Here is a 24,927-nt window from a genome sequence, read left to right as displayed (position 1 = left end):
CTCATGTGAGTTTCTCGCATTGCACTCGCAAGTGTGACCCCGGCCTAAGACTGTATAATTGCCCAGAATGAGTCCCACACTGGCAGACATGAGCCATTCATATATTCCAAAATAAGATGATCACAAGCTCTTATGTATGAAAATTCTGATGTTGCCAGGGTATCAGTGACAGAAACCCCAGGCTGCCCAACAGTTTATTGCTACGGATTTGCATTTTTAAATGCCACAGTACCACACGCAGAATAGACCAGTTCAAATCATTGCAGTTCCAAACCAGAATCCGCACAGAAATCCGTCAAAATGTCAATGTTTGAAGCCATCTTCAAATTCAGAGCAGAAAAATCTGCCCCGTATGAACATCTATGCGGATTGTATGTTATATCATTGCAAGCCATTTTAAGTACGGATTTAATGTACATTTCGGTACTTTTTTTTTTATAAATGCGATTATTATTATTTTTTCTATAAAATAGTTTTATTGTGTCCAAGTGCTAAAACATAAAAAAAAATTTAAGTTGGGAATCAAAGAATAAAGCTGTCTTACCAATTTTACCACATGCAGAATGGTATAAAAAATAAAAAACGAAAACCAATTCCTGAATTGCTGGTTTTTGTTCATTCTGTCAACCAAAAATCAGAATAGAAAGCGATCAAAAATTGTCATGTGGCCGAAAATGGTCCAAATAAAAACGTCAGCTCGTCCCGCAAAAAAACAAGCTGTCACATGACTGTCGGCCAATATATGGAAAAATTATAGATCTCAAAACATAGTGATGCAAAATCTAGTTTTCGCAATAAAAAGTCAAACATAAAAAAAGATATAAATCTGGTATCGCTGTAATCGCACCGACCCGAAGAATAAAGTCACCTAATCACTAATATCGTGCGAGGAACAGTGTAAAAAATTAGAATAAAACCAATTCTTCACATGCTGTACATTTTTTTCATTATGCCTCCCAAAGATCACAGTAAGGCTTGGCACACTTTTATCCTGCGCCCTACGTTGAGCGCTTTCAGTGGGGTTTGTGTGTAAATCTCTAATATACGTGATTCAGACAGAACCCCCTGCGGAAGATTCCCTATAATGAGGCAGATTGAGGCACTGTGGGCACCATAGGACCTGTGATCTGGCGGTGTCTGTCTTTTTATTATAGCATAAATGTGCGTCGGCCACAGTTTTGTGCACCTCTGACAAGGACACCGCTGAACAGAGGCCAGACTGAGTCCAGAGTAACTCTGCTGCCTCATTATAGTGAATGGATTCATCTGTCATGTTACTTAGATTTACATGGAAACCCCGATATAAGTGCTCAGTGTGGAGCACCGGATAAATGTGATCATAAATGCTATGTAAAATGTTCCCAATAAAAACTTCAACTTAATCCACAAAAAGCAAGCCCTCACTCAGGTTCATCACCTGTTAACGGAAATATAGGGGGTTCCAGGTTGCACAAAGGCTCTAGAAAAGCAAAATGTCTCCTTGACCCCCAAAAGAAATTCAGCAAATTCTCCACTCTCAAATACAAATGCCCCATCCCTTCTGAGTTCCAGTGTGCCTAAACCACATATAGCGCCCACATGTTTGGCATTTCTGTAGTGATGAGAGCCTGCCTAATTTACAGGTGCGTGTATCCAGAAGAATGAGCTGTGCACAATGTAGTGATCGCTACAACATCAGACTGCAATTTACCCTCAGCAACATCCACTGCTGCCTGTTTCTGGAAAACTCCCATGGAGTCAAAATCATCACTAGACCTGTAGATAAATTCCTAAAGGATTATAATTTACAAAATGGGGTCACTAGAAGGGGGATTCTGCTTTTCTAGCACTTAGGAGCTCTATATATGGATTCAGCAAACTATTCTATGAAAATCTGCGATCCAGGAGGCAAATAGCACCCCGTCCCTCCCGAGTCACTAAATATGGCTAAGCAGTACTGTACTGCCATATATAGGGTATTGGCATGTTCAGCAGAAATTGTGGGACAAATTCTGGTGCAATTTTTACCCATTTCCCAGTGTGAAAATGTAATACCTGGGGCTAAAGCTACTTTCACACATCAGGTTTTTGCTGTCAGGCACAATCCGGCAAGTTTTAAAAAAAACGGATGCTTTTTTTCCCCCGAAATCATGCACATTTTCCAATTTTCTCTCTCGCTCTCTGAAGTCCAAACTCTATACCCGGGTTAAAAAACAAAATAAAACAAAAAAAAACAGATCCAGCAAAAAACGGATCCATTGCATCAGTTTTTCACAATTTGCAACAGGTCCGTTTTTTTCAAAAATTCGCCGGATCCTGCCTGACGGCAAAAAACTGATGTTTGAAAGTAGCTTAACACACAATCTTGGTGGTAAAAATGTAAATTATTTTATCTTCACTGCTCAATGGTATAAAAATCTGACACACACGGGGTCACTTATGGGGGGTTCTGCTGTGTTGGCACCTCAGGGGCATTGCCAATGTAACATGGCACCTTCAAACAAGTGCAGCAAACTGTGCACTGTGATATGGCGTTTCTTCCCTTCTGAGCTTTGCACTGTGTCTCAAAAGTAGTTTTCGACGACATATGGGCTATCGGTGAACTCAGGAGAAATTTCACAACAAATTTTGTGGTCCACTTTCTCCTGTTACCCTTGTGGAAATATAAAATTTGGAGCTAAAAAGATTTTTGTGGGAAATATGTGATTTTTTTATTTTCACGGCTTAACGTTAATACACTTCTGTGAAGCACCTGGGGGTTCAAGCTGTTCAATACATATCTAGATTGGTTCCTAAAGGGGTTTAGTTTCTAAAATGAGGTCACTTGTGGGGGGGTTTCCACTATTTAGGCACATCAGGGGCTCTCCAAAAGCGACATGGTGTCCGCTAATTATTCTAGCTAATTTTACATTCAAAAAGTCAAATGGCGCTCCTTCCCTTTTGAGCCCTGTCGTGCGCCTAAACAGTAGATTTCCCCCACATATGGGGCATCGGCATGCTCAGGAGAAATTACACAACACATCGCATGGTCCATTTTCTACTGTTACCCTTGCGAAAGTAAAAAAAAAATTAGATCTAAAGGAAAATTTTTGTGAAAGAAAAGTAAATGTTTATTTTTTCCTCCCATATTCCAAAAATTCCTATGAAGCACTTGAAGGATTGATAAGCTTCTTGAATGTGGTTTTGGGCACTTTGAGGGGTGTAGTTTTTACAATGGTGTCACTTTTGGGCATTTTCTGCCATATAGGCCCCTCAAAGCCACTTCATTTTTTTTTAGAGACCACCTCACATTTGGATTTGCAAATTTTGCTGTAAAAATGAGAAATCGCTGGTCAACTTTTAACCCTTATAACTTCCTAACAAAAAAAAATTATGTTACAAAAATTGTGCTGTAATAAAGTAGACATGTGGGAAATGCTAATTATGTTACAAAAATTGTACTGATATAAAGCAGACATGTGGGAAATGCTATTTATCAAATAGTTTGTTCGATGTGACTCTGATTTAAGGGCATAAAAACTATAAGTTTGAAAACCGCAAAATTTTCAAAATTTTCACCAAATTTACATTTTTTTTCCACAAATGAACGCGAGTCATATCAAAGAAATTTTACCACTATCATGAAGTACAATATGTCACGAGAAAACGATCTCAGAATTACTGGGATCCATTGAAGCGTTCTAGAGTTATGACTTAAAGTGACAGTGGTCAGAATGGTAAAAATTGGCCTGGTCAGGAAGGTGAAAACAGGCTTTTGGGTAAAGGGGTTAATTTTGAAGCAAAACCAAATTACAAAAAAACCTCCCAGTGAGCACATACCATAAAGATACGCTCACACAGTATACAGCTCGGATTCCTACAATACACAGAACTTTCCATGGTGGCATTTCTCTACTGAAGTCACACAGCTCTGCAGCAGCCGAGCACAAGATGCCACTTCCCATCTTACACGTTCAGAATACTGAACAGGATTGTGAAGAATATCGCAGAGGCATTTTAAAAATCCATAATGTAAAACCTCGCTGCACACTGAGCTTTCTGAATAATTTTGCATGTGTGAGAAGTGGAAAAGTCTGAGTAGTTTGCATACCTGAAGTTAAACACTTGCAGATCTGCATGCTCAGCCCGGAGGCCTGTTGGGACGGATGTACAGAGCGCTGCACAGTGGACTCTACTAGAAGGCTGCGAACCACACACTGGAAATATTACGCCCCCTCCTCTGATGAGCAGCTCACTGGCAATAGACAGTACATAGAAATCCCTGCATGTGTTGCAGCTGTCGAACAGCCGTGAGACATGCAGCAGCGGCAACTCGAGCATTTTTTTCGAACACGCCAAAAATATTCGATTAGGACACGAGCATGCTCAGGTAAGGGAAGGGTGGGGGAAAAATTCCAGCAATGAAGTCCAGTGAAAAAATTAGTTTAAAAAAATGACCATTTATTAGGTACATTAGTACATTAAAAAGACACGGATACTGGTCACCACAACCTGAAATTGACAACCAACGTGTTTCAGCTAGGAGTCTTGATCATGATATGCTTTTTCCTTTACTTGTGACGGCTCCGTGCGATGCTATTCCATCCAGCAAGATGCTGCAACATACGGTGAGATAACGTTTTCCCTCTGTTGCGTGCTCAGATAACACCTTATCCGAGCACGCTCGCTAATCACTAGTTATAAACTTTTATGAAGCACCTGGGGGTTTAACCCCTTCATGACCGTGGGATTTTTCATTTTTCCGTGTTCGTTTTTCGCTCCCCTCCTTCCCAGAGCCATAACTTTTTTATTTTTCCGTCAATTTGGCCATGTGAGGGCTTATTTTTTGCGGGACGAGTTGTACTTTTGTACGACATCATTGGTTTTACCATGTCGTGTACTAGAAAACGGGAAAAAAATTCCAAGTGCGGTGAAATTGCAAAAAAAGTGCAGTCCCACACTTGTTTTTTGTTTGGCTTTTTTGCTAGGTTCACTAAATGCTAAAACTGACTTGCCATTATGATTCTTCAGGTCATTACGAGTTCGTAGACACCTAACATGACTAGGTTATTTTTTAACTAAGTGGTGAAAAAAAATTCCAAACTTTGCTAAAAAAAAAAAAATTGCGCCATTTTCCGATACTCGTAGCGTCTCCATTTTTCGTGATCTGGGGTCGGTTGAGGGCTTATTTTTTGCGTGCCGAGATGTTTTTAATGATAGCATTTCGGTGCAGATAAGTTCTTTTGATCGCCCGTTATTGCATTTTAAATGCAATGTCGCGGCGACCCAAAAAACGTAATTCTGGTGTTTCGAATTTTTTTCCCGCTACGCTGTTTAGCGATCAGGTTAATGCTTTTTTTTAATTGATAGATCGGGCGATTCTGAGCGCGGCGATACCAAATATGTGTAGATTTGATATTTTTTTTATTGATTTATTTTGATTGGGGCGAAAGGGGGGTGATTTAAACTTTTATATTTTTTTTATTTTTTTAACATTTTTTTCAACTTTTTTTTTTTTACTTTTGCCATGCTTCAATAGCCTCCATGGGAGGCTAGAAGCAGGCACAGCACGATCGCCTCTGCTACATAGCAGCGATCTGCTGATCAGTGCTATGTAGCAGAAATGCAGGTGTGCTGTGAGCGCCGACCACAGGGTGGCGCTCACAGCCACCGGTGATCAGTAACCATAGACGTCTCTAGGACCTCTATGGTTACCATCTTGACGCATCGCCGACCCCCGATCATGTGACGGGGGTCGGTGATGACGTCATTTCCGGCCGCCTGGCCGGATGCGGTAGTTAAATGCCGCTGTCTGCGTTTGACAGCGGCATTTAACTAGTTAATAGGTGCGGGCAGATCGCGATTCTGCCCGCGCCTATTACGGGCATATGTCAGCTGTTCAATACAGCTGACATGTCCCGGCTTTGATGCGGGCTCACCGCGGAGCCCTGCATCAAAGCAGGGGATCTGACCTTGGACGTACTATCCCGTCCAAGGTCAGAAAGGGGTTAAGGTGATGACCACACATCTAGATAAGTTCCTTGAGGGGTCTCATTTCCAAAATGGTGTCACTTGTGGGGGGTTTCTACTGTTTAGGCACATCAGGGGCTCTGCAAATATGACATGGTGTCTGGTATCTATTCCAGTTAATAAACGTCTTGAGGGTATGTGCACACGTTCAGGTTTTTTTGCGTTTTGCTCCGCATTTTTTGTGGGGTAAAAACGCGATAAAAACGCATTAGAAAACGCCTACATATGCATCCTATCATTTAGAATGCATTCTGCAATTTTTGTGCACATTGTGGTAAAAAAAAGCAGGATGTTCATTAGTTTTGCGGATTTTCTGCGCTTTTCCCGCTATTCTATGCATTTGGAAAAAAACGCAAGAAAAAACGCATCAAAAACGCGCAAAAAAAAACGCATGCGGATTTCTGGCAGAAATGTAAGGTTTTTGCCAGGAAAATTTCTGCCAGAAATCCTGACGTGTGCACATACCCTGAATGTGGTTTTCAGCACCTTGAGGGGTGCAGGTTTTAGAATGGCGTCACTTTTGGGTATTTTCTGTCAAATCGACCACAAAAAGTGACTTCAAATGTGATGTGGTTCCTAAAGAAAATTGTTTTGCAAATTTTGTTGGAAAAATGAAAAATCGCAGATCAACTTTTAACCCTTATCACTTCCTAACAAACAAAAAAATTATGTTTCAAAAATTGTGCTGAAGTAAAGCAGACACGTGGGAAATGTTATCTGTTCTTTATTTTGTGTGACATACCTCTCTGGTTTAACGGCATAAAAACTAAAAAGTTTGAAACTTGCAAAATTTTCCAAAAATTTCCAATTTTTTCACAAATAAACAAGTCATAGCGAGGAAATTTTACCACCATTTTGAATAACAATAGGTCACAAAAAAATCTCACAACCATGGGGATCTGTTGAAACGTTTTGGAGTTATTACCACAAAGTGACAGTGGTCAGAATTGTAAAGTTTGGCCTGGTCAGGAAGGTGAAAACCGGCTCAGGGGGTTCTAGGTTTACATTTCTTTACTGCAGAGCTATTTGAGCAAAGATTAATCAACGTTACTCCCACCCGCACCCACCCTCTCCTCTAGCACCATGTCTCTGTGCCCACGTTCTTGCTGACATGCCCACAGGGGAGGAGTCATGTCAACCGAAGCGTGACTGCTGCAGCCAATCATTAGCAACATCATTCTACATCAGTCAAGTGATTGGCTGCAGAGGTCATATGTTGCAGTCATGAAGAAGCAATATTTTACTGTTAAATCTGCTGCTCCATTGTTTCTGCTATGGCGCTCCCTTCCAGTCTGTTTTGACCACTGCAGGCAATCACTGGACTCACACTGATGAGACTAACCACGATCATGAGGGACCACCAACACCGTGGGGCTGGAGAACTGGGGTATTTAACAGGAAACAAAGTTCATTCTTTCATTTTTTTTTATACCTCCATGACTATTATTTCCTTAAAATGAAAAACCCCTTCAAAATTTTTATTAATAAAACCTGCAATATAAGACCGTGCCGGGGTCACATACAGCCAGCGCCTCTCCAAAGCAGACACAGGGCAAAAGCGTCCAACCTGGGGCCACATGCTTCTACTTATTGTGAAGAGCAGCATGCTGACATCATCACAAGCAGAATAACTGCAGGATTACAACCAGCAACAAAGAAAAAGAACATTTGGGGAAAGAGTAATATGGGCAAGTGTAAGGGATTTTATAGAAAATAATACCAGATACACATTACAGCATACAGGCTTCTGATCATCGCCACCTGGTGGCCATTTATGGCATTGAAAACATGTAAAATTTGATAAGTGTTCCAGTATTCTTCTTTCTTGTCCAGTACACTCTTCCCCTTCTTCAGCAGTGGGAGCTACTTACAGCATGCTGCCATTACTATCCTTACTAAACCTTGACACACTGACCATCTTCCCCATCATATCGACATGTGTGTCGCGAACACAGCACATAAAGCGATTCCAAACTGCTGTATTCACATTCCAACACCATAAAAGCTCAAATTGGAGATGTAAATTAAATAAATGTAATGTTTTATTAAAATAAAAAAACACAATATTTGTACTATAAGACATAATAGATGCAAAAATGTACCCATAGAACGGAGTCTAACGTCGCAATGAAATTTGGGCACCTAAAGGCCGCCATACTCATTAGATCAAAGTCATCCCAAACCGCAGATTTTGGCAGGATCGGCTGGCCATCTAAGAAAAAAAAAACAAAACAAACAAACCCACAGAACAAATGTATTAAAAAAATTTAAAGTTTGGGTTGGGGAGGGTATGGGGCGGGATACGGGTTACAAAAAATTATTTTGTTACTACTGTTTATTTGTCTTGTTAAAATTTTTAAATCTAATAAACAGATTTACAAAAAAAAAATTTTTGTTTAAAAAGTCCCCTGCTGGTCATATTAGATACTGCACTGGTCCATGTAGAAGCAGGGAGATCCAGTGGTGTAGAGTCAGCCCAGTTTGTACCAGTCCAACCTTCTACAGTCCATTTATTTTAGTTTTTTTTTTCAATAAAACAGGAGTAAACGCAGCACATTAGAGAAACCCTGTTGTGATCACGGACCTCAGAACCTAGAACTATTGCGTATGAGGATTGCTCGCACTTCTCAGGAGACGGGCGGCTTGGGAGCGTGCTTCGGGCGACCACGTTACTGTGAAACGCTTTGCGTGCAGCCACAGGGTCCGCTCAGGCTTTTCACACACACACAGCAGGCAGAGACTGGCGTGAACCCGACCTGCTGGCCAAGTAGTAGATCCGCTGACAGTCCGGCTCGCTTCCCCGGAGAGTTCAGCCACATCATGACATCACCCACTTGTGAAGAATCGAGCGCACACATTGTATCAGCGCCAACGTCTAAATATGTCAGAAAATAAATATTTCCCACTGCATTGAAACTAATTAAATTCCAGAGTTTGGCTTGCACCGTTATATTGTCCCCCCCCCCCCCCCTCTCCCTTTTTGCAGGGAGCTCCGGATTGGCGCCCGCAGGGACGCTGGAGATAGATGGACTTGTTTTCGGAAGTAGGATACAATAGAAGGCTGATGTCCTGGAAGGAACACGTCCCCATTGTGCTGTGGAGGACGCGGAGGCCATTCAAAGTTTTAACCAGTGACGTCCACATCCCCCCTTTACTTAGCTGATGAGAATTAGGCAGTGCTCGCCAAAGCGTTGGGAAAACTACAACTCCCAGCATGTCCTGATAGCCTTTGTCCCTGGCAGGCTAGGAGGTGGCAGTTGTGCAACAGGTTGGGAATCAGTGGAATAAAGCTTCATGGTCAGACACCTTTACTTTCTGCACTAAAATTAACCCTTTAATCAGACCTAACTAAATATGTCTCCCCCCCCCCCCATCTATGGAGCGCTGCATAAGGGAAAAATACAATGTTATCGAATACTTAAAGACATTTCATTTTACAGCTGGTTCACACGTCGCGTATTTGGTGCAGGTTTTACCGACTGATTCTAATCGGAAGCCGAAGCATTTCTGCAGCTAAAATCCTCCTGTCTTTTCTGCACTTCGCTTTTAGACTTTTTTTTTTCTTTTAAATTAAAATTGCGACAAATGAAGGAGCCGGTTTAAGCTGCACATTAAGGCTATGTGCACACGTTGCGGATTCTCCGCAGAGCTTTTTGAGGTGCAGAAACGTTGCAGATCCGCAATTGATTTACAGTACAATGTAAATCAGTGAGAAAAAAAAAATGCTGTGTACACTTTGCGGAAACGCTGCGGTTTAAAAGAACTAGCATGTCGCTTTTTTTTGTGAATCTGCAGCATTTTTGTACCCATTCCATTATAGAAAACCGCAGGGGTAAAAAACGCAGCAAATCCGCAAGAAAACCGCAGCAAAAACGCACAAAAAACGCTGCGGAAACGCACAAAAAAAGTGACAAATCCGCAGGTGCGTTTTCTGCCAGGAGAGGCAGAATCTGCAACGTGTGCACATAGCCTTAGAATCCACCATTGAGATGAACGGGTAAAATCCGCAGGAGAATCTGACATTGTGCGGATCCACAGAAACAACAAAATCAGATTTCCAGAAGATAAAAAAAATGCTTCGTGTGGCTACAATGAAGGTAAAACTAAGACTCGTCCACTTTGCTGGAAATGTAAAATTCTGAAAAAGTCAATTTGCAGAAATTCCGCACAAAACACGCAGTGTGTGCACGGAGCCAAAAGCAGCGAGAAAACTGGGAATTTATGTAGGAATTCACAATCACAAGAGCTTTACCCTCTGCCTCCATCCAAAGAATGAAGAACTGCAAGTAACAGAATGACAACACAAACAACAACAACTCTTCCCACAAGTGTCTGCAGGGGGTCGCTCTCCCGGGGGCTTCGCTTATAATGAGGTGCTCGCTCTGGGGAGAAGTGTGAAGACCCCAATGCAGGGTGATCTGCTCCCTGGCAGCAAACTATGTACATTGTCCACAACAAGCCGCCAGACCGCCAGACCCCACAGTGCGAGAACAGCCGTAACACACCGTTCACACCCTGCGCTTATCACCCGCTGTGTGCGGCATGACCACGGGGACGCTCACACTGCACATCCCCTCTGCTCCCGCACCTACCTGCAGCCCTCTCCTCCTCAGGATGCTGGACTCGTCCATTGCTGCCTATAGGTCCATGCTGGAGAGTAAGTGCGCCGCGGACTCCTCCACACTACAGCCAGCAGCGGCTGAGCCTGACAGCACGGCGGCTGTGATTGGTGCGCGGCGCGTCAGCTGACCAGGAGCCGACAACTTCACAGCTCATCAATGCAAGCAGTATACAGTGTGCACAGTGCAGCGGCAGCAGCGAGCCCGCCCGGAGCCCCCCATCCACCCAGCCCGCCCGGAGCCCCGCACACACACCCAGCCCGCCCGGAGCCCCGCACACACACCCAGCCCGCCCGGAGCCCCGCACACACACCCAGCCCGCCCGGAGCCCCGCACACACACCCAGCCCGCCCGGAGCCCCGCACACACACCCAGCCCGCCCGGAGCCCCGCACACACACCCAGCCCGCCCGGAGCCCCGCACACACACCCAGCCCGCCCGGAGCCCCGCACACACACCCAGCCCGCCCGGAGCCCCGCACACACACCCAGCCCGCCCGGAGCCCCGCACACACACCCAGCCCGCCCGGAGCCCCGCACACACACCCAGCCCGCCCGGAGCCCCCCATCCACCCAGCCCGCCCGGAGCCCCCCATCCACCCAGCCCGCCCGGAGCCCCCCATCCACCGAGCCCGCCCGGAGCCCCGCACACACACCCAGCCCGCCCGGAGCCCCCCATCCACCCAGCCCGCCCGGAGCCCCCCATCCACCCAGCCCGCCCGGAGCCCCGCACCCCCATCCACCGAGCCCACCCGGAGCCCCGCACCCAGCCCGCCCGGAGCCCCCCATCCACCCAGCCCGCCCGGAGCCCCCCATCCACCGAGCCCGCCCGGAGCCCCCCATCCACCCAGCCCGCCCGGAGCCCCCCATCCACCGAGCCCGCCCGGAGCCCCCCATCCACCCAGCCCGCCCGGGGCCCCGCACCCACATCCAGCCCAGCCAGAGCCCCGCACCCACATCCAGCCCGCCCGGAGCCCCGCACCCACATCCAGCCCAGCCAGAGCCCTGCACCCCCATCCACCCAGCCCGCCCGGGGCCCCGCACCCACATCCAGCCCAGCCAGAGCCCCGCACCCACATCCAGCCCGCCCGGAGCCCCGCACCCACATCCAGCCCAGCCAGAGCCCCGCACCCCCATCCACCCAGCCCGCCCGGGGCCCCGCACCCACATCCAGCCCAGCCAGAGCCCCGCACCCACATCCAGCCCAGCCAGAGCCCCGCACCCACATCCACCCAGCCCGCCCGGAGCCCCGCACCCCCATCCACCCAGCCCGCCCGGAGCCCCGCACCCCCATCCACCCAGCCCGCCCGGGGCCCCGCACCCACATCCAGCCCAGCCAGAGCCCCGCACCCACATCCAGCCCAGCCAGAGCCCCGCACCCACATCCAGCCCAGCCAGAGCCCCGCACATACATCCAGCCCAGCCAGAGCCCCGCACCCACATCCAGCCCGCCCGGAGCCCCACACCCACATCCAGCCCAGCCAGAGCCCCGCACCCACATCCAGCCCGCCCGGAGCCCCGCACCCACATCCAGCCCGCCCGGAGCCCCGCACCCACATCCAGCCCGCCCGGAGCCCCGCACCCACATCCAGCCCGCCCGGAGCCCCGCACCCACATCCAGCCCGCCCGGAGCCCCGCACCCACATGTTATGGACCTGGTGGTTAAGAGCACCCGGAACGACCTGATGGTTAAACTCACACAGGACAAGCTCTGGGAAGTGGGAACTCTGCTGACCGCAACCCCTAATTCTATCACACAACTAGAAATAGCCGTGGAGCGTACCTAACACGACCTAGACGCCTCTTCACAGCCTAAGAGCTAACTAGCCCTAAAGATAGAAAATAAAGCCTACCTTGCCTCAGAGAAATTCCCCAAAGGAAAAGGCAGCCCCCCACATATATTGACTGTGAGTTAAGATGAAAGTCACAAACACAGAGATGAAACAGGTTTCAGCAAAGGGAGGCCAGACTTACTAAACAGACTGAGGATAGAAAAGGTATCTTTGCGGTCAGCACAAAAAACTACAAAAAACCACGCAGAGTGTGCAAAAAGACCTCACGGTGCGGAGGTGCCACTCTGCATCCCAGAGCTTCCAGCTAGCAAGACAAAATCATGATAGCCAACTGGACAAGGAAACAATGAACAAACAATCAACTAGCAGGGACTTAGATTCTACTGGAGTAGACAGGTCACCAGAAAGATCCAAGAGCGAACTGAACCAGTACAAGAACATTGACAGCTGGCATGGAGTAACGATCTGAGTGGAGTTAAATAGAACAGCCAGCCAAAGAATAAACTACGTCACCTGTGGAAGGAACCTCAGAAGCAGCAGCTCCACTCACAGCCACCAGAGGGAGTCCATGGACAGAACTCGCCGAAGTACCATTCATCACCACAGGAGGGAGTTCGAAAACAGAATTCACAACACCCGCACATACATCCAGCCCGCCCGGAGCCCCGCACATACATCCAGCCCGCCCGGAGCCCCGCACCCACATCCAGCCTGCCCGGGGCCCCGCACATACATCCAGCCCGCCCGGAGCCCCGCACATACATCCAGCCCGCCCATAGCCCCGCACACATCCAGCCCGCCCGGAGCCCCGCACCCACATCCAGTCCGCCCAGAGCCCCGCACACATCCAGCCCGCCCGGAGCCCCGCACACATCCAGCCAGCCCGGAGCCCCGCACCCACATCCAGTCCGCCCGGAGCCCCGCACCCACATCCAGTCCGCCCGGAGCCCCGCACCCATCCAGTCCGCCCGGAGCCCCGCACACATCCAGCCCAGTGCGCTGACAGCCAAGTGCCGCAGCCGGTTACACATCCTCAGTGGAGAAGGCACAGCTGGCCAGGGAGCACACAGAGCCCAGCTGCCGGCCTCCGATGCCCCATACGGGCTCACACCACCCTATACACCGCGGAAGGGCTCATACCCATTTGCGAGAAAAAAAAAGGTCCGTAATTTGGACCGAAAAAAATGGACGCGTACAATGCAATTTCTCACATAGCATCCGTATGACATGTCTATGCAATGCGTTTTTGTGTATGCAATGCGTTTTTTTCTCTGCTGCTATTTTTCTACAGTCATTTACAGAACCATTTACAGTGTTCTATGCCACAGAATGGTAATGAATCTGTAAAAAACAGACAGCATACGGATGGTGCAAGTGCTGTGCGATTTTTTTTTTCTCGTACCCATTCACTTACATTGGCGAGTCTCATCCGACATACGCAGCATGCTGCAATTTTTTTCAGTCCGATTTCAGCTGAGAAAAAAACTCGCAGATGAGATGTCACCCATTGAATAACATTGGTCCGAGTGCAATCTGATTTTTTTATGGGATTGCACTCGTCCGTTTTTCTCGCAAATGAGTATCGGATTTAGTATCGGACCAATGTTATCTAATAAGGCCGCGCTGATGACCGATCATTTTCAATTACAGAATCTTATCTGAAAAAAAAAAAAAAAAAATTGCAACACGCTGAGATTTCACTCCAAAATCAAATGGGTGCAGGAAAAAAATAAATAAAAAAAATCATCAGATGCCGGAGCCCCAATATAACATCCGATCTTAACACTTTACAGTTCTGCATAGGAAATGGGAAAGGTTCCTGTAAATGATTAATAGTTGCAGAGTTAAAAAAATGGATTGTATACAGATGACAAGTGAGAAAAAAAATCGTCCAACTCTCCTGGATGAGAATACAGCCACGTGACCTGAGCCCATCCAGGAGAAAACACACAAAAGATCACATCGACCACGGGAAAGTTCAAGTGAGGCAAATGGATTCTACCAATTAATTAGGGCTCCTATATCAATATTCTCCGACTGTTGCAAAAAGAGTAAATTCACATGGCATTATTACATTTCTATTTATTTTTTTTTTTTTTTATAAAGAGCTGTGATGATATTTCAAAATGTTGATAAAGCGTGTACAGCGCCATGGCATATGTTTGCACCATCAGGAAATGGCATTTATGTTTGTTTTAGGCTATATGCACATGTTGGGGGGTTCGCAGCAGTTTTCAATGCGGTGTACAGTACCATGTAAACCTATGGAAAACCAAGCCCGCAGTGCACAAGCTGCGGAGAATTCCGCGGTTTATATTCCGCAGCATGTGCATTCTTTGTGCGGATTCCGCAGCAGTTTACACCTGCTCCATAATAGCAATCCGCAGGTGTAAAACCGCAGGTGAAATCCGCACAAAAACAGCGGAAAATCAGCAGGTAAAACGCAGTGCACACTGTCAGGATTCACTTGTGCCAGTGATTTGAATACACATGGTCACGTGCCGACTAGATATGCGTGGCCTCACTCAAAGAAAGTGAATTGAGCGAGGTCAGGCACGTCTAGTCGGAAGGTGTCCAGAAGTATACAAATCACATACTTGTGCAAGGGAGAATCCTAAGAGTGTGCAGTGTTCGTGCTGTGAGAGTTCCGAAGCCTGCAGGAACCAGTGGCGTAGGAAGGGGGGGGCGGTCCGCCCCGGGCGGCACAATGCTGGGGGCGGCCGGCGCTGCAGAAGAAGATAAAAAAAAAAAAAAAAAAAGACGCCCCTTTAAATCTTCGGGCGGCGCCGTCCGCCGCCACGACCAGGGCCAGCTCCCCCCACCCCCGGGTCCCGCCCCCGCCCCCCGCTCTATACTCACCTCTCCTGGTTCCTGCGGCGCCGGCAGCTGCAGCCTCCTCTGACTCTGCGACGTCTCAGAGCAGAGGGCGCGATGACGTCACTACTGTGCGCGCCGCTCTGCCTCTCTGTCCTGAGCGTCGTAGAGCCGGAGAGACGCTGACTGCACCGGACCTGCGCTGGGAACGGGAGAGGTGAGGATTTAACTTTTTTTTTTTTTCTTTATTTCTGACTGTCTGGGGCTGGGGCAATGCTGGACACACTGGGGCAATACTGGAGACCATGGGGCAGAATGCTGGACACACTGGGGCAATACAGGAGACCATGGGGCAGATTGCTGGACACACTGGGGCAATACTGGAGACCATGGGGCAGAATGCTGGACACACTGGGGCAATACTGGAGACCATGGGGCAGATTGCTGGACACACTGGGGCAATACAGGAGACTATGGGGCAGATTGCTGGACACACTGGGGCAATACTGGAGACCCTGGGGCAGATTTCTGGACACATTGAGGCAATGCTGGAGACCCTGGGGCAGACTTCTGGACACACTAGGGCAATGCTGGACACTGGGGCAGATTGCTGGACACACTGGGGGTAATATACTGGACACACTGGGGCAGATTGCTGGACAACATGGGGGTACTATGCTGTACACACTGGGGGCAGGACTTGAGGCATGGGCAGAATGTAGATACGGGGCATGATTGGAGACACGGGGCAGGATTGGATCATGGGGCAGGACGGATACGATGGAGGCTGGTGGGGCAGGATGGGGAGATCATATGGGGTAGAATGGATACTCATGAGGGCAGGATACGACAACATATGGCTGGAGCCAGGAATGAGATAAACGGGGCCAGGGTGGGGAATATTATTACCATAGGGGATAATTAAGGGATATTGTTACTGCAGTGATGTATTTATTTTATTTTTTGAGTATACTGTTTTAAATGGGGGGGCGGTCCTGTTACTGTGCAGAGTGACACTATATCACCTTTTTTTCTTCATGTGGTGTAATGTAGAAGTTGTGAAAAATTAAGTAATGTGTTCTGCAAGCGGAGCTCGAGATAACTGTGTTATTTCCTGCAGAAACGAGTCCTGGCTGGAAGGAATGATGGCGGTCTGTGCTGGATAAAAGATGAAGGACTTCACCTAGAGACGTCACTGGTGAGTCAGTGTTACCTATACACTGACACTATACACTGTATACTATATAGAGGTCCTGTGTATAATGTCACCAGTGATCTCTGTATTACCTCTACACAGACACTGCATACTAAGTACAGATCTCCTGTGAATACTGGCACTTATGGTGATAGTATTGTGGTTTTTTTTTTTATTACTGATCAGTATTGTAGTATTCAGTCACTATGTGGTGGTAATATGTGGTCTGGAAATGGTGTTGTGGTATTTGTCCCTTGTATGTAGTATTATTCGGTCACTATGTGGCCTGGTCATGGTGTGGTGGTATTAAGTCACAGGTGTGGCATGTGGGGGTGACACCATTAGGCCCAGTTTAAGTTCTACAAAACAGGAAAACCATTTTTGGTAACCTTTGTGTGTATTGAGCTGGAGGGGGGGGGGGGGATGGGGGGGGAGGGCGCCAAACTCGGGAACAGCCCCGGGCGGCAAAAGCTCTAGCTACGCCTCTGGCAGGAACCTATAGTGACTGAAAACTTATCTCAAACCTGGATGCTCCCTTTAATTATAAAATGAAGCCCGTAGCCAATCCTAACAGCATGTAATATAATCACTGTCAGGATTCAGCTCTGCAGGTTCCAGCATTCATCTCATGGCCGCTTCACTCATAAGCAATTTTCCTACTTATGGTCCTGAGACATTGAGCTTCTCTTCCTGCTTCTCTCAGTATTTCACTAAATATTGAACTAGGAAGAGCAGGTTGTCAGCACGTGACTTAAGTGTGCAAATCGATTCAATGCTTGGGGGTGGGGATGGGGGCGCCAAATTGAATTCTTGTCACAGGTGCCAGAAAACCCAGATATACCTCTGCATCTCAGGCCGGTTTCACACATCAGTGGCTCTGGTACATGTGGTGACAGTTTCCTCACGTACCGGAGACACTGACTCATGTAGACACATTAAAATCAATGTGTCTCTGCACATGTCAGCCTGTTTTCACGGACCGTGTGTCCGTTTGAAAAACACGGAGACATGTCAGTGTTTGTGGGAACGCACAGATCACACGGACCCATTAAAGTCAATGGGTCTGTGTAAAACACGTACCGCACACGGATGCTGTCCGTGTGCAGTCCGTGTGCCAAGCAGGAGACAGCGCTACTGTAAGCGCTGTACCCCCCCCCCCCCCCCTCGTGTGGTGCTGAAGCCGGAATTCATCCCTTCTTCCCAGCAGCGTTCGCTGGAGAGAAGGAATTAATAATCTATTTTTTTTTCTTTCCCCTTAAAAATAAAGTTTGTGCGTCCCCTCCAGCCTCCCATCCCCTGAGCGCCCCCCTCCCCCTTCCCCCGCTTGCCTGCCGGGAAATACTCACCCAGCTCCTGCAATGTCTCCTCTCAGCGCCGGCAGCCTGTGCTGTGTGAGCAGTCACTTGGTCCCGCTCATTACAGTGAGGAATATGCGCATATTCATCACTGTAATGAGCGGGACCACGTGACCGTTCACACAGGGCCTGCTGCTGGCGCTGAGAGGAGACATCGCTGGAGCTGGGTGTCGGTGAGTATTTCCTGGCAAGCGGGGGGGCGCACAGGGGATGGGAGGCGGGAGGGGACGCACAAACTTTATTTTTAAGGGAAAAGAAAAAAAATGATTATTCATTCCTTCTCTCCAGCGAACGCTGCTGGGAAGAAGGGATGAATACCGGCTTCAGCACCACACGCAGGGGACAGCGCTTAACTGTAGCGCTGTCTCCTGCACGGTCTGTGTGGTCCTCAGTCAGCACACGGCTGCCGCACGTGTGCCACACTGATGTGCTACGTAAGCACACGGACACAGATAATTCCGGTACCAGAATTATCTGGACGTGTGGGACAGGCCTCACACATTCATTCACTAGACCAGCCAGAAATTGCTTTAAGATTATTCCAGGTGGAGCGGCAATGCTCATGCTTGACTGCCCTCCAGTCATGGGACTACTGGAGAAAGCCGAGTACTGCCCAGCAGCAGTCCTATAGACAATGAATGCAGGAGTGACAAAGTATGTGCACTGCTGCTCCATTCTAAAGGGGATATAAGTGCCCTGTTCTGGCGATCGGTGGGACTCTCTGCAGTCAGACCCCTAGAGATAGAAGTCATCTCGTATTTAGTGGATGGATGGTGAGAACTCAGATTTGCGGGGGGTCATTCTTAGCATGTTCTGCACCATATCTGTCACACATTTACTTGACAAATCTAATAAATAGGAAACCTGTCGGGGACTTTCTGCCCATAGTCAGTGGCTCACGAAGACGACAGACTTCTGCCTTGACGGTGGACTATTAGTCACACAGAAAGTTTAGGATGTAGGTTACACAAATACGTACACAGCACGTCTGTCAGCACTTCAGGTCAGAGCCTAAAGAACACAAAATTCACCTGGTGCTGCTTCTAAACAGGTGAACTGAGTCACAATGCGGCACATACACTACAGTGACCACCGTCCTAAGTACAGCAATTCATCCTGCCTAGTAAATATTTGACACTAGTCCATTGTTTAACACGAATGAGTCTCGTTTTAGGCTTTGTCCATTTTGCACAATAAATTAAGGTGCAGGTTGCGGAATCACCTTGTTGATTAAATGTTTATTTCCAACATTAAAAGTCATCATTTAAGCAAAGGATGGATGATAGATCACAGATCGGTGGGGCTCCAACCAATGGGACAAGCACCGATCCTGAAAAAGGGGCTATGAAATGCTTCGGCAGGAGACGGGCGCCGCACTCTGCCGTCTTCGGCTCAATGGGATAGATGAGGGGGGGATGGTAGGATGGAGCTGCAGGACAGTGAGGTCGCAAGCTGGGTGACAGAAGGCCGGGTAGAGGGAAGAGAGTCAGGGAGGCTAGTCCTGATCTGGCACACCCCAATAAGTTTGCTAAGTTGGCAGATGAGGGGGGTGCCAGTACAGGGGTAGCGCTGCTGCAGCCAGACATGTCCTCTGAAAGCCGGAGGAGTGACTCCTACAGTAAGGAGGGAAATAGGAGAGCAGGGCAGGCCAGACAGGTGCTGGTAGTGGGGGACTCAATTATTAGGGGAACAGATAGGGCAATCTGTCACAAAGACAGGGATCGTCGAACGGTGTGCTGCCTACCTGGCGCTCGAGTCCGACACATCGCTGATCGGGTGGACAGATTACTGGGAGGGGCTGGTGAGGACCCAGTGGTCATGGTGCACATTGGCACTAATGACAAAGTTAGATGTAGGTGGAAGGTCCTTAAAGATGATTTCAGGGAATTAGGCTGCAAGCTGAAAGCAAGTACCTCCAACGTGGTATTTTCTGAAATACTGCCTGTACCACGTGCCACACCAGAGAGGCAACGTGAGATTAGGGAGGTTAATAAGTGGCTCAAGAATTGGTGTAGGAAGGAGGGGTTTGGGTTCCTGCAGAACTGGGCCGACTTCTCAGTGGGCTACAGGCTCTACGCTAGGGACGGGCTGCACCTCAATGGGGAAGGTGCAGCTGTGTTGGGGGAGAAAATGGCTAGAAGGTTGGAGGAGTGTTTAAACTAGAGATTGGGGGGGAGGGTATTAATTTTATAGGAGGGGAAGATAGTGCAGATAGAGACCTGGGCACAAATAAGGAAGATAAGGGTGGCGGTGGCATGGGGGTTGGGGTTAGAACAGTTAATAATTTAAGAAAGAATAGAGGTGCAGAGAGGAACATCAAGTGCATGTATACTAATGCCAGAAGCCTCGCCAACAAAATGGACGAATTAGAATTAATGTTGTTGGAGCATAATTATGACATGGTGAGGATATCTGAAACGTGGCTGGATGAGAGCCATGACTGGGCTGTTAACTTGCAGGGTTATAGTCTGTTCAGAAATGACCGAACGGATAAGTGAGGGGGAGGGGTGTGTCTATCTGTAAAATCATCCTTAAAACCCATCCTGCGTGATAATATAGGTGAATATAATGAAAATGTAGAGTCCCTGTGGGTGGAGATAAGGGGAGGGGGAAAAAATAATAAATTACTGGTAGGGGTTTGTTATAAATCTCCAAAAATAATGGAAGCAATGGAGAATATCCTCGTAAAGCAAATAGATGAAGCTGCGACTCAAGGGGAAGTCATTATTATGGGGGACTTCAACTACCCTGAAATAGATTGGGGAACGGAAATCTGCAGATCCAGCAAATGTAGTCGGTTTTTGACAACTATGAGAGACAATTACCTTTCACAACTGGTTCAGGACCCACCAAGAAGGGGGGCACGGCTAGACCTAATATTAACCAACAGGCCAGACCACATATCAAATATAAGGGTTGGGGGTCACTTGGGTAATAGTGATCACAAAATAATAAGTTTTCATGTATCCTTTAATAAGATGTGGAGTAGAGGGGCTACAAAGACACTAAACTTCAGGAGGGCAAATTTCCAACGGATGAGAGAGGATCTTGGTGCAATTAACTGGGACGATATACTGAGACATAAAAATACACAAAGAAAATGGCAGACAATTTATTAGCATCCTGGATAGGACCTGTGCACAGTATATACCGTATGGGAATAAACATACTAGAAATAGGAGGAAACCAATATGGCTAAATAGAGCTGTAAGGGGCGCAATAAGTGACAAAAAGAAAGCATTTAGAGAATTTAAGGAAGTAGGTAGTGAGGAGGCATTAAATAAATACAAAAAAATAAATAAATTCTGTAAAAAGCAAATCAAGGCAGCAAAGATTGAGACAGAGAGACTCATTGCCAGAGAGAGTAAAAATAATCCCAAAATATTTGTTAACTACGTAAATAGTAAGAAACTAAAACATGATAGTGTTGGCCCCCTTAAAAATAGTCTGGGTGAAATGGTGGATGAGGATGAGGAAAAGGCCAATATGCTAAATGACTTTTTTTCATCAGTATTTACACAAGAAAATCCCATGGCAGACAAAATGTCTAGTGATAAAAATTCCCCATTAAATGTCATCTGCTTAACCCAGCAGGAAGTGCGGCGGCGTCTAAAAATCACTAAAATTGACAAATCTCCGGGCCGGGATGGGATACACCCCCGAGTACTGCAGGAACTAAGTACAGTCATTGATAGACCATTATTTTTAATCGTTAAAGACTCCATAATAACAGGGTCTGTACCATAGGACTTGCGTATAGCAAATGTGGTGCCAATATTCAAAAAGGGGACAAAAACTGAACTCGGTAATTATAGGCCAGTAAGCTTAACGTCTACTGTGGGTAAAATCCTGAAGGGCACTCTAAGGCTATGTGCACACGTTGCGGATTAGGATTAGGAATTTCTGGTGCGGATTCTGCCTCTCCTGGCAGAAAACGCATCTGCGGATTTGTCGCGTTTTTGCTGCGGTTTTCTTGCGGATTTGCTGCGTTTTTTACCCCTGCGGTTTTCTGTAAAGGAATGGGTACAAAAACGCTGCAGATTCACAAAAAAGAAGTGACATGCTACCTCTTTTAAACCGCAGCGTTTCCGCAGCGGATTTTCCGCAAAGTGTGCACAACATTTTTTTTTATCATTGATTTACATTGTACTGTAAATCAGTTGCGGATCTGCAGCGTTTCTGCACCTCAAAAAATGCTGCGGATCCACAGAGAATCCGCAACGTGTGCACATACCCTAAGGGATGCTATGCTGGAGTATCTGATGAGGAATAACCTCATGACCCAGTATCAGCACGGGTTTACTAGGGACCGTTCCTGTCAGACTAATCTGATCAGCTTCTATGAAGAGGTAAGTTCCGGACTGGACCAAGGGAACCCAGTGGATGTAGTGTATATATGGACTTTTCAAAAGCTTTTGATACGGTGCCACACAAAAGGTTGATACATAAAATGAGAATAATGGGGATAGGGGAAAATATGTGTGAGTGGGTTGAGAGCTGGCTCAGGGATAGGAAACAAAGGGTGGTTATTAATGGAGCACACTCGGACTGGGTCGCGGTTAGCAGTGGGGTACCACAGGGGTCAGTATTGGCCCTCTTCTTTTTAACATATTTATTAATGTAGGGGGCATTCAGAGCAGAATTTCAATATTTGCAGATGACATTAAACTCTGCAGGGTAATCAATACAGAGGAGGAAAATTTTATATTACAGGATGATTTATGTAAACTAGAAGCTTGGGCTGATAAATGGCAGATGAGCTTTAATGGGGATAAATGTAAGGTCATGCACTTGGGGAGAAGTAATAAGATGTATAACTATGTGCTTAATTCTAAAACTCTGGGCAAAAAAGTAAATGAAAAAGACCTGGGTGTGTGGGTGGATGACAAATTCACATTTAGTAGCCAGTGTCAGGCAGCTGCTACAAAGGCAAATAAAATAATGGGATGCATTAAAAGAGGCATAGATGCAAATGAGGAGAACATAATTTTACCTCTATACAAGTCACTAGTTCGACCACACTTAGAATACTGTGCACAGTTCTGGTCTCCGGTGTATAAGAAAGACATAGCTGAACTGGAGCTCGTGCAGAGAAGAGCGACCAAGGTTATTAGAGGCCTGGGGGGTCTGCAATACCAAGATAGGTTATTACACTTGGGGTTATTTAGTTTGGAAAAACGAAGACTAAGGGGTGATCTTATTTTAATGTATAAATATATGAGGGGACAGTACAAAGACCTTTCTGATGATCTTTTTAATCATAGACCTGAGCCAGGGACAAGGGGGCATCCTCTACGTCTGGCGGAAAGAAGGTTTAGGCATAATAACAGACACGGGTTCTTTACTGTAAGAGCAGTGAGACTATGGAACTCTCTGCCGTATGATGTTGTAATGAGTGATTCATTAATTAAATTTAAGAGGGGATTGGATACCTTTCTTGAAAAGTATAATGTTACAGGGTATATATACTAGATTCCTTGATAAGGCGTTGATCCAGGGAACTAGTCTGATTGCCGTATTTGGAGTCGGGAAGGAATATTTTTTTCCCCAATGTGGTGCTTATTATTTGCCACATGGGTTTTTTTGCCTTCCTCTGGATCAACATGTTAGGGCATGTTAGGTTAGGCTATGGGTTGAACTAGATGGACTTATAGTCTTCCTTCAAACTTAATAACTATGTTACTATGTTACCAACAATACTGGTGAATCCTGATAGTGTGCACACTGCACGCTGTCAGAATTCAGTAGTCTGCATTTACACAATGTGACTGCATCAGAAGACCGGACAGCCCCTTTACAATTGTCTAGTCTACGTTACCCCTGAGGATTAGACAATTTTGATATATATTCACCGGTGTCTGATACTCTTACTTTGCTTGTCTATTGTGTGTTTGTAGTTCAGGCACAAACGGCTTCTCCTTGGCCCGCTTGTTGTTACTCTTGTCACAAGTGTATAATTATATATACAAACATACACATAAAAGCCTAATTACTATATTATAATGAATCTTTTTCATATGCATATCAATTACCACTGAAGAAAAGCGGTGAATAGAATTCGGGTTTCTGACGATGACATTATAGTCGCCATATTAACACTCTGTATAGCACAGATAAGCCATGTACCCACCTGAAGGCGGTCGTACACATTTGATGGCTGTTAGCCCAAAGATGCTTTTCCCACAGTCAGTCGACTCTCCCATATACACGAGCGCTGGTTCAAATGAGCACTTTAGTCTTTTCTATAAGAAAGCTGCCAAGTCGGCCAGCGGCTTATCTCCAGGAGAACCACGTGATCTGCAGTCTGATATCAGACAAGCGAGATCGATCTCTCCAGGTCCAATATCCCATATTTGTATGTGGACCTTTAGGCTTTGTTCACATCACGTTTTTGCTACACATCAGTGGCGCAGTCGGAGTTTACATGGGCCATATAGCGTCACTTTGTGCTTTGCCAGACCTTTTCGGGAGTGTCTACCTTTTAGAGACTGCCACAAAAGTGCAGTCAACCACATTTTTGAGCTGACTTCAAAGAGGCAGACGCTGTCTTAAAAGGAAGTCAGACAAAGCCTCAGTGGCTCGGTCTGATTAATTAATGGGGCTGTCCTGCTTTGGAGTATAATTCTGCAGTGACTATGTGACTGCAGACTTGTGAATCTGCACATCGCGCACTGTCCATATTCTCTAGTGCCAGCACCAGGAGCAGGTACTCATGTGATCTGCATGCTTCCGGCCACATTCTGAGTAGACGTGTGTGGCGTCGATCAATGCAACTGAATAGTGCGAGGCCACACACACCTATTTGTCACGAAACCCCACGTATAAAAGTCGCAGACTTGCGGTTACGTATCGGAGAATCCTCATAGCGCACATCTGACTGCAGACTTATGAATTCTCATAGTGCACACACAGAGTAACTGCAGGCTTGTACTCTAGAACCGGACAACCCCTTTAAAGTCAATGGACCCACCAGCGCTTACACCTGTATCTCATTTTTCAGTGATTCAAAAGAAAGAGCGGATAGAGAAACGGACATTTTTGCAACACGTGATGTGAATTTGGCCTTAAAAGTAGAACCATACTATGGGAATAGTGGTCAGACAGGACGCTTTCTCCCATTTCCAACCTCTTTAATGCCAGTGTCACAATTGACAGCGGATTCTA

General features: G+C 46.7%; 1 protein-coding gene across 3 annotated transcripts in view; it reads right to left on the bottom strand.

Moving 5' to 3' along the window:
• The window catches only part of MAST4 (microtubule associated serine/threonine kinase family member 4), a 716,609-nt gene that overhangs the window by 374,613 nt on the left and 317,069 nt on the right, over nucleotides 1–24,927 (bottom strand). Inside the window, exon 1 of one of the 3 annotated variants that reach the window (XM_069749636.1) lies at nucleotides 10,581–10,667. The exons of the other annotated variants lie outside the window; for them this stretch is intronic. Within the exon in view, the coding sequence (XP_069605737.1) occupies nucleotides 10,581–10,619 (39 nt within the window). The 5' untranslated portion in view covers nucleotides 10,620–10,667. Of the gene's footprint in view, nucleotides 1–10,580; nucleotides 10,668–24,927 lie in introns of those variants that run through there. 3 annotated transcript variants of the gene reach the window in all.

Source organism: Ranitomeya imitator, chromosome 1, assembly GCF_032444005.1.
Source record: "Ranitomeya imitator isolate aRanImi1 chromosome 1, aRanImi1.pri, whole genome shotgun sequence".
Lineage (NCBI taxonomy): Eukaryota > Metazoa > Chordata > Amphibia > Anura > Dendrobatidae > Ranitomeya > Ranitomeya imitator.
The sequence above is the reverse complement of the archived record's forward strand: the minus strand, read 5'-3'. Positions and strand labels throughout refer to the sequence as shown.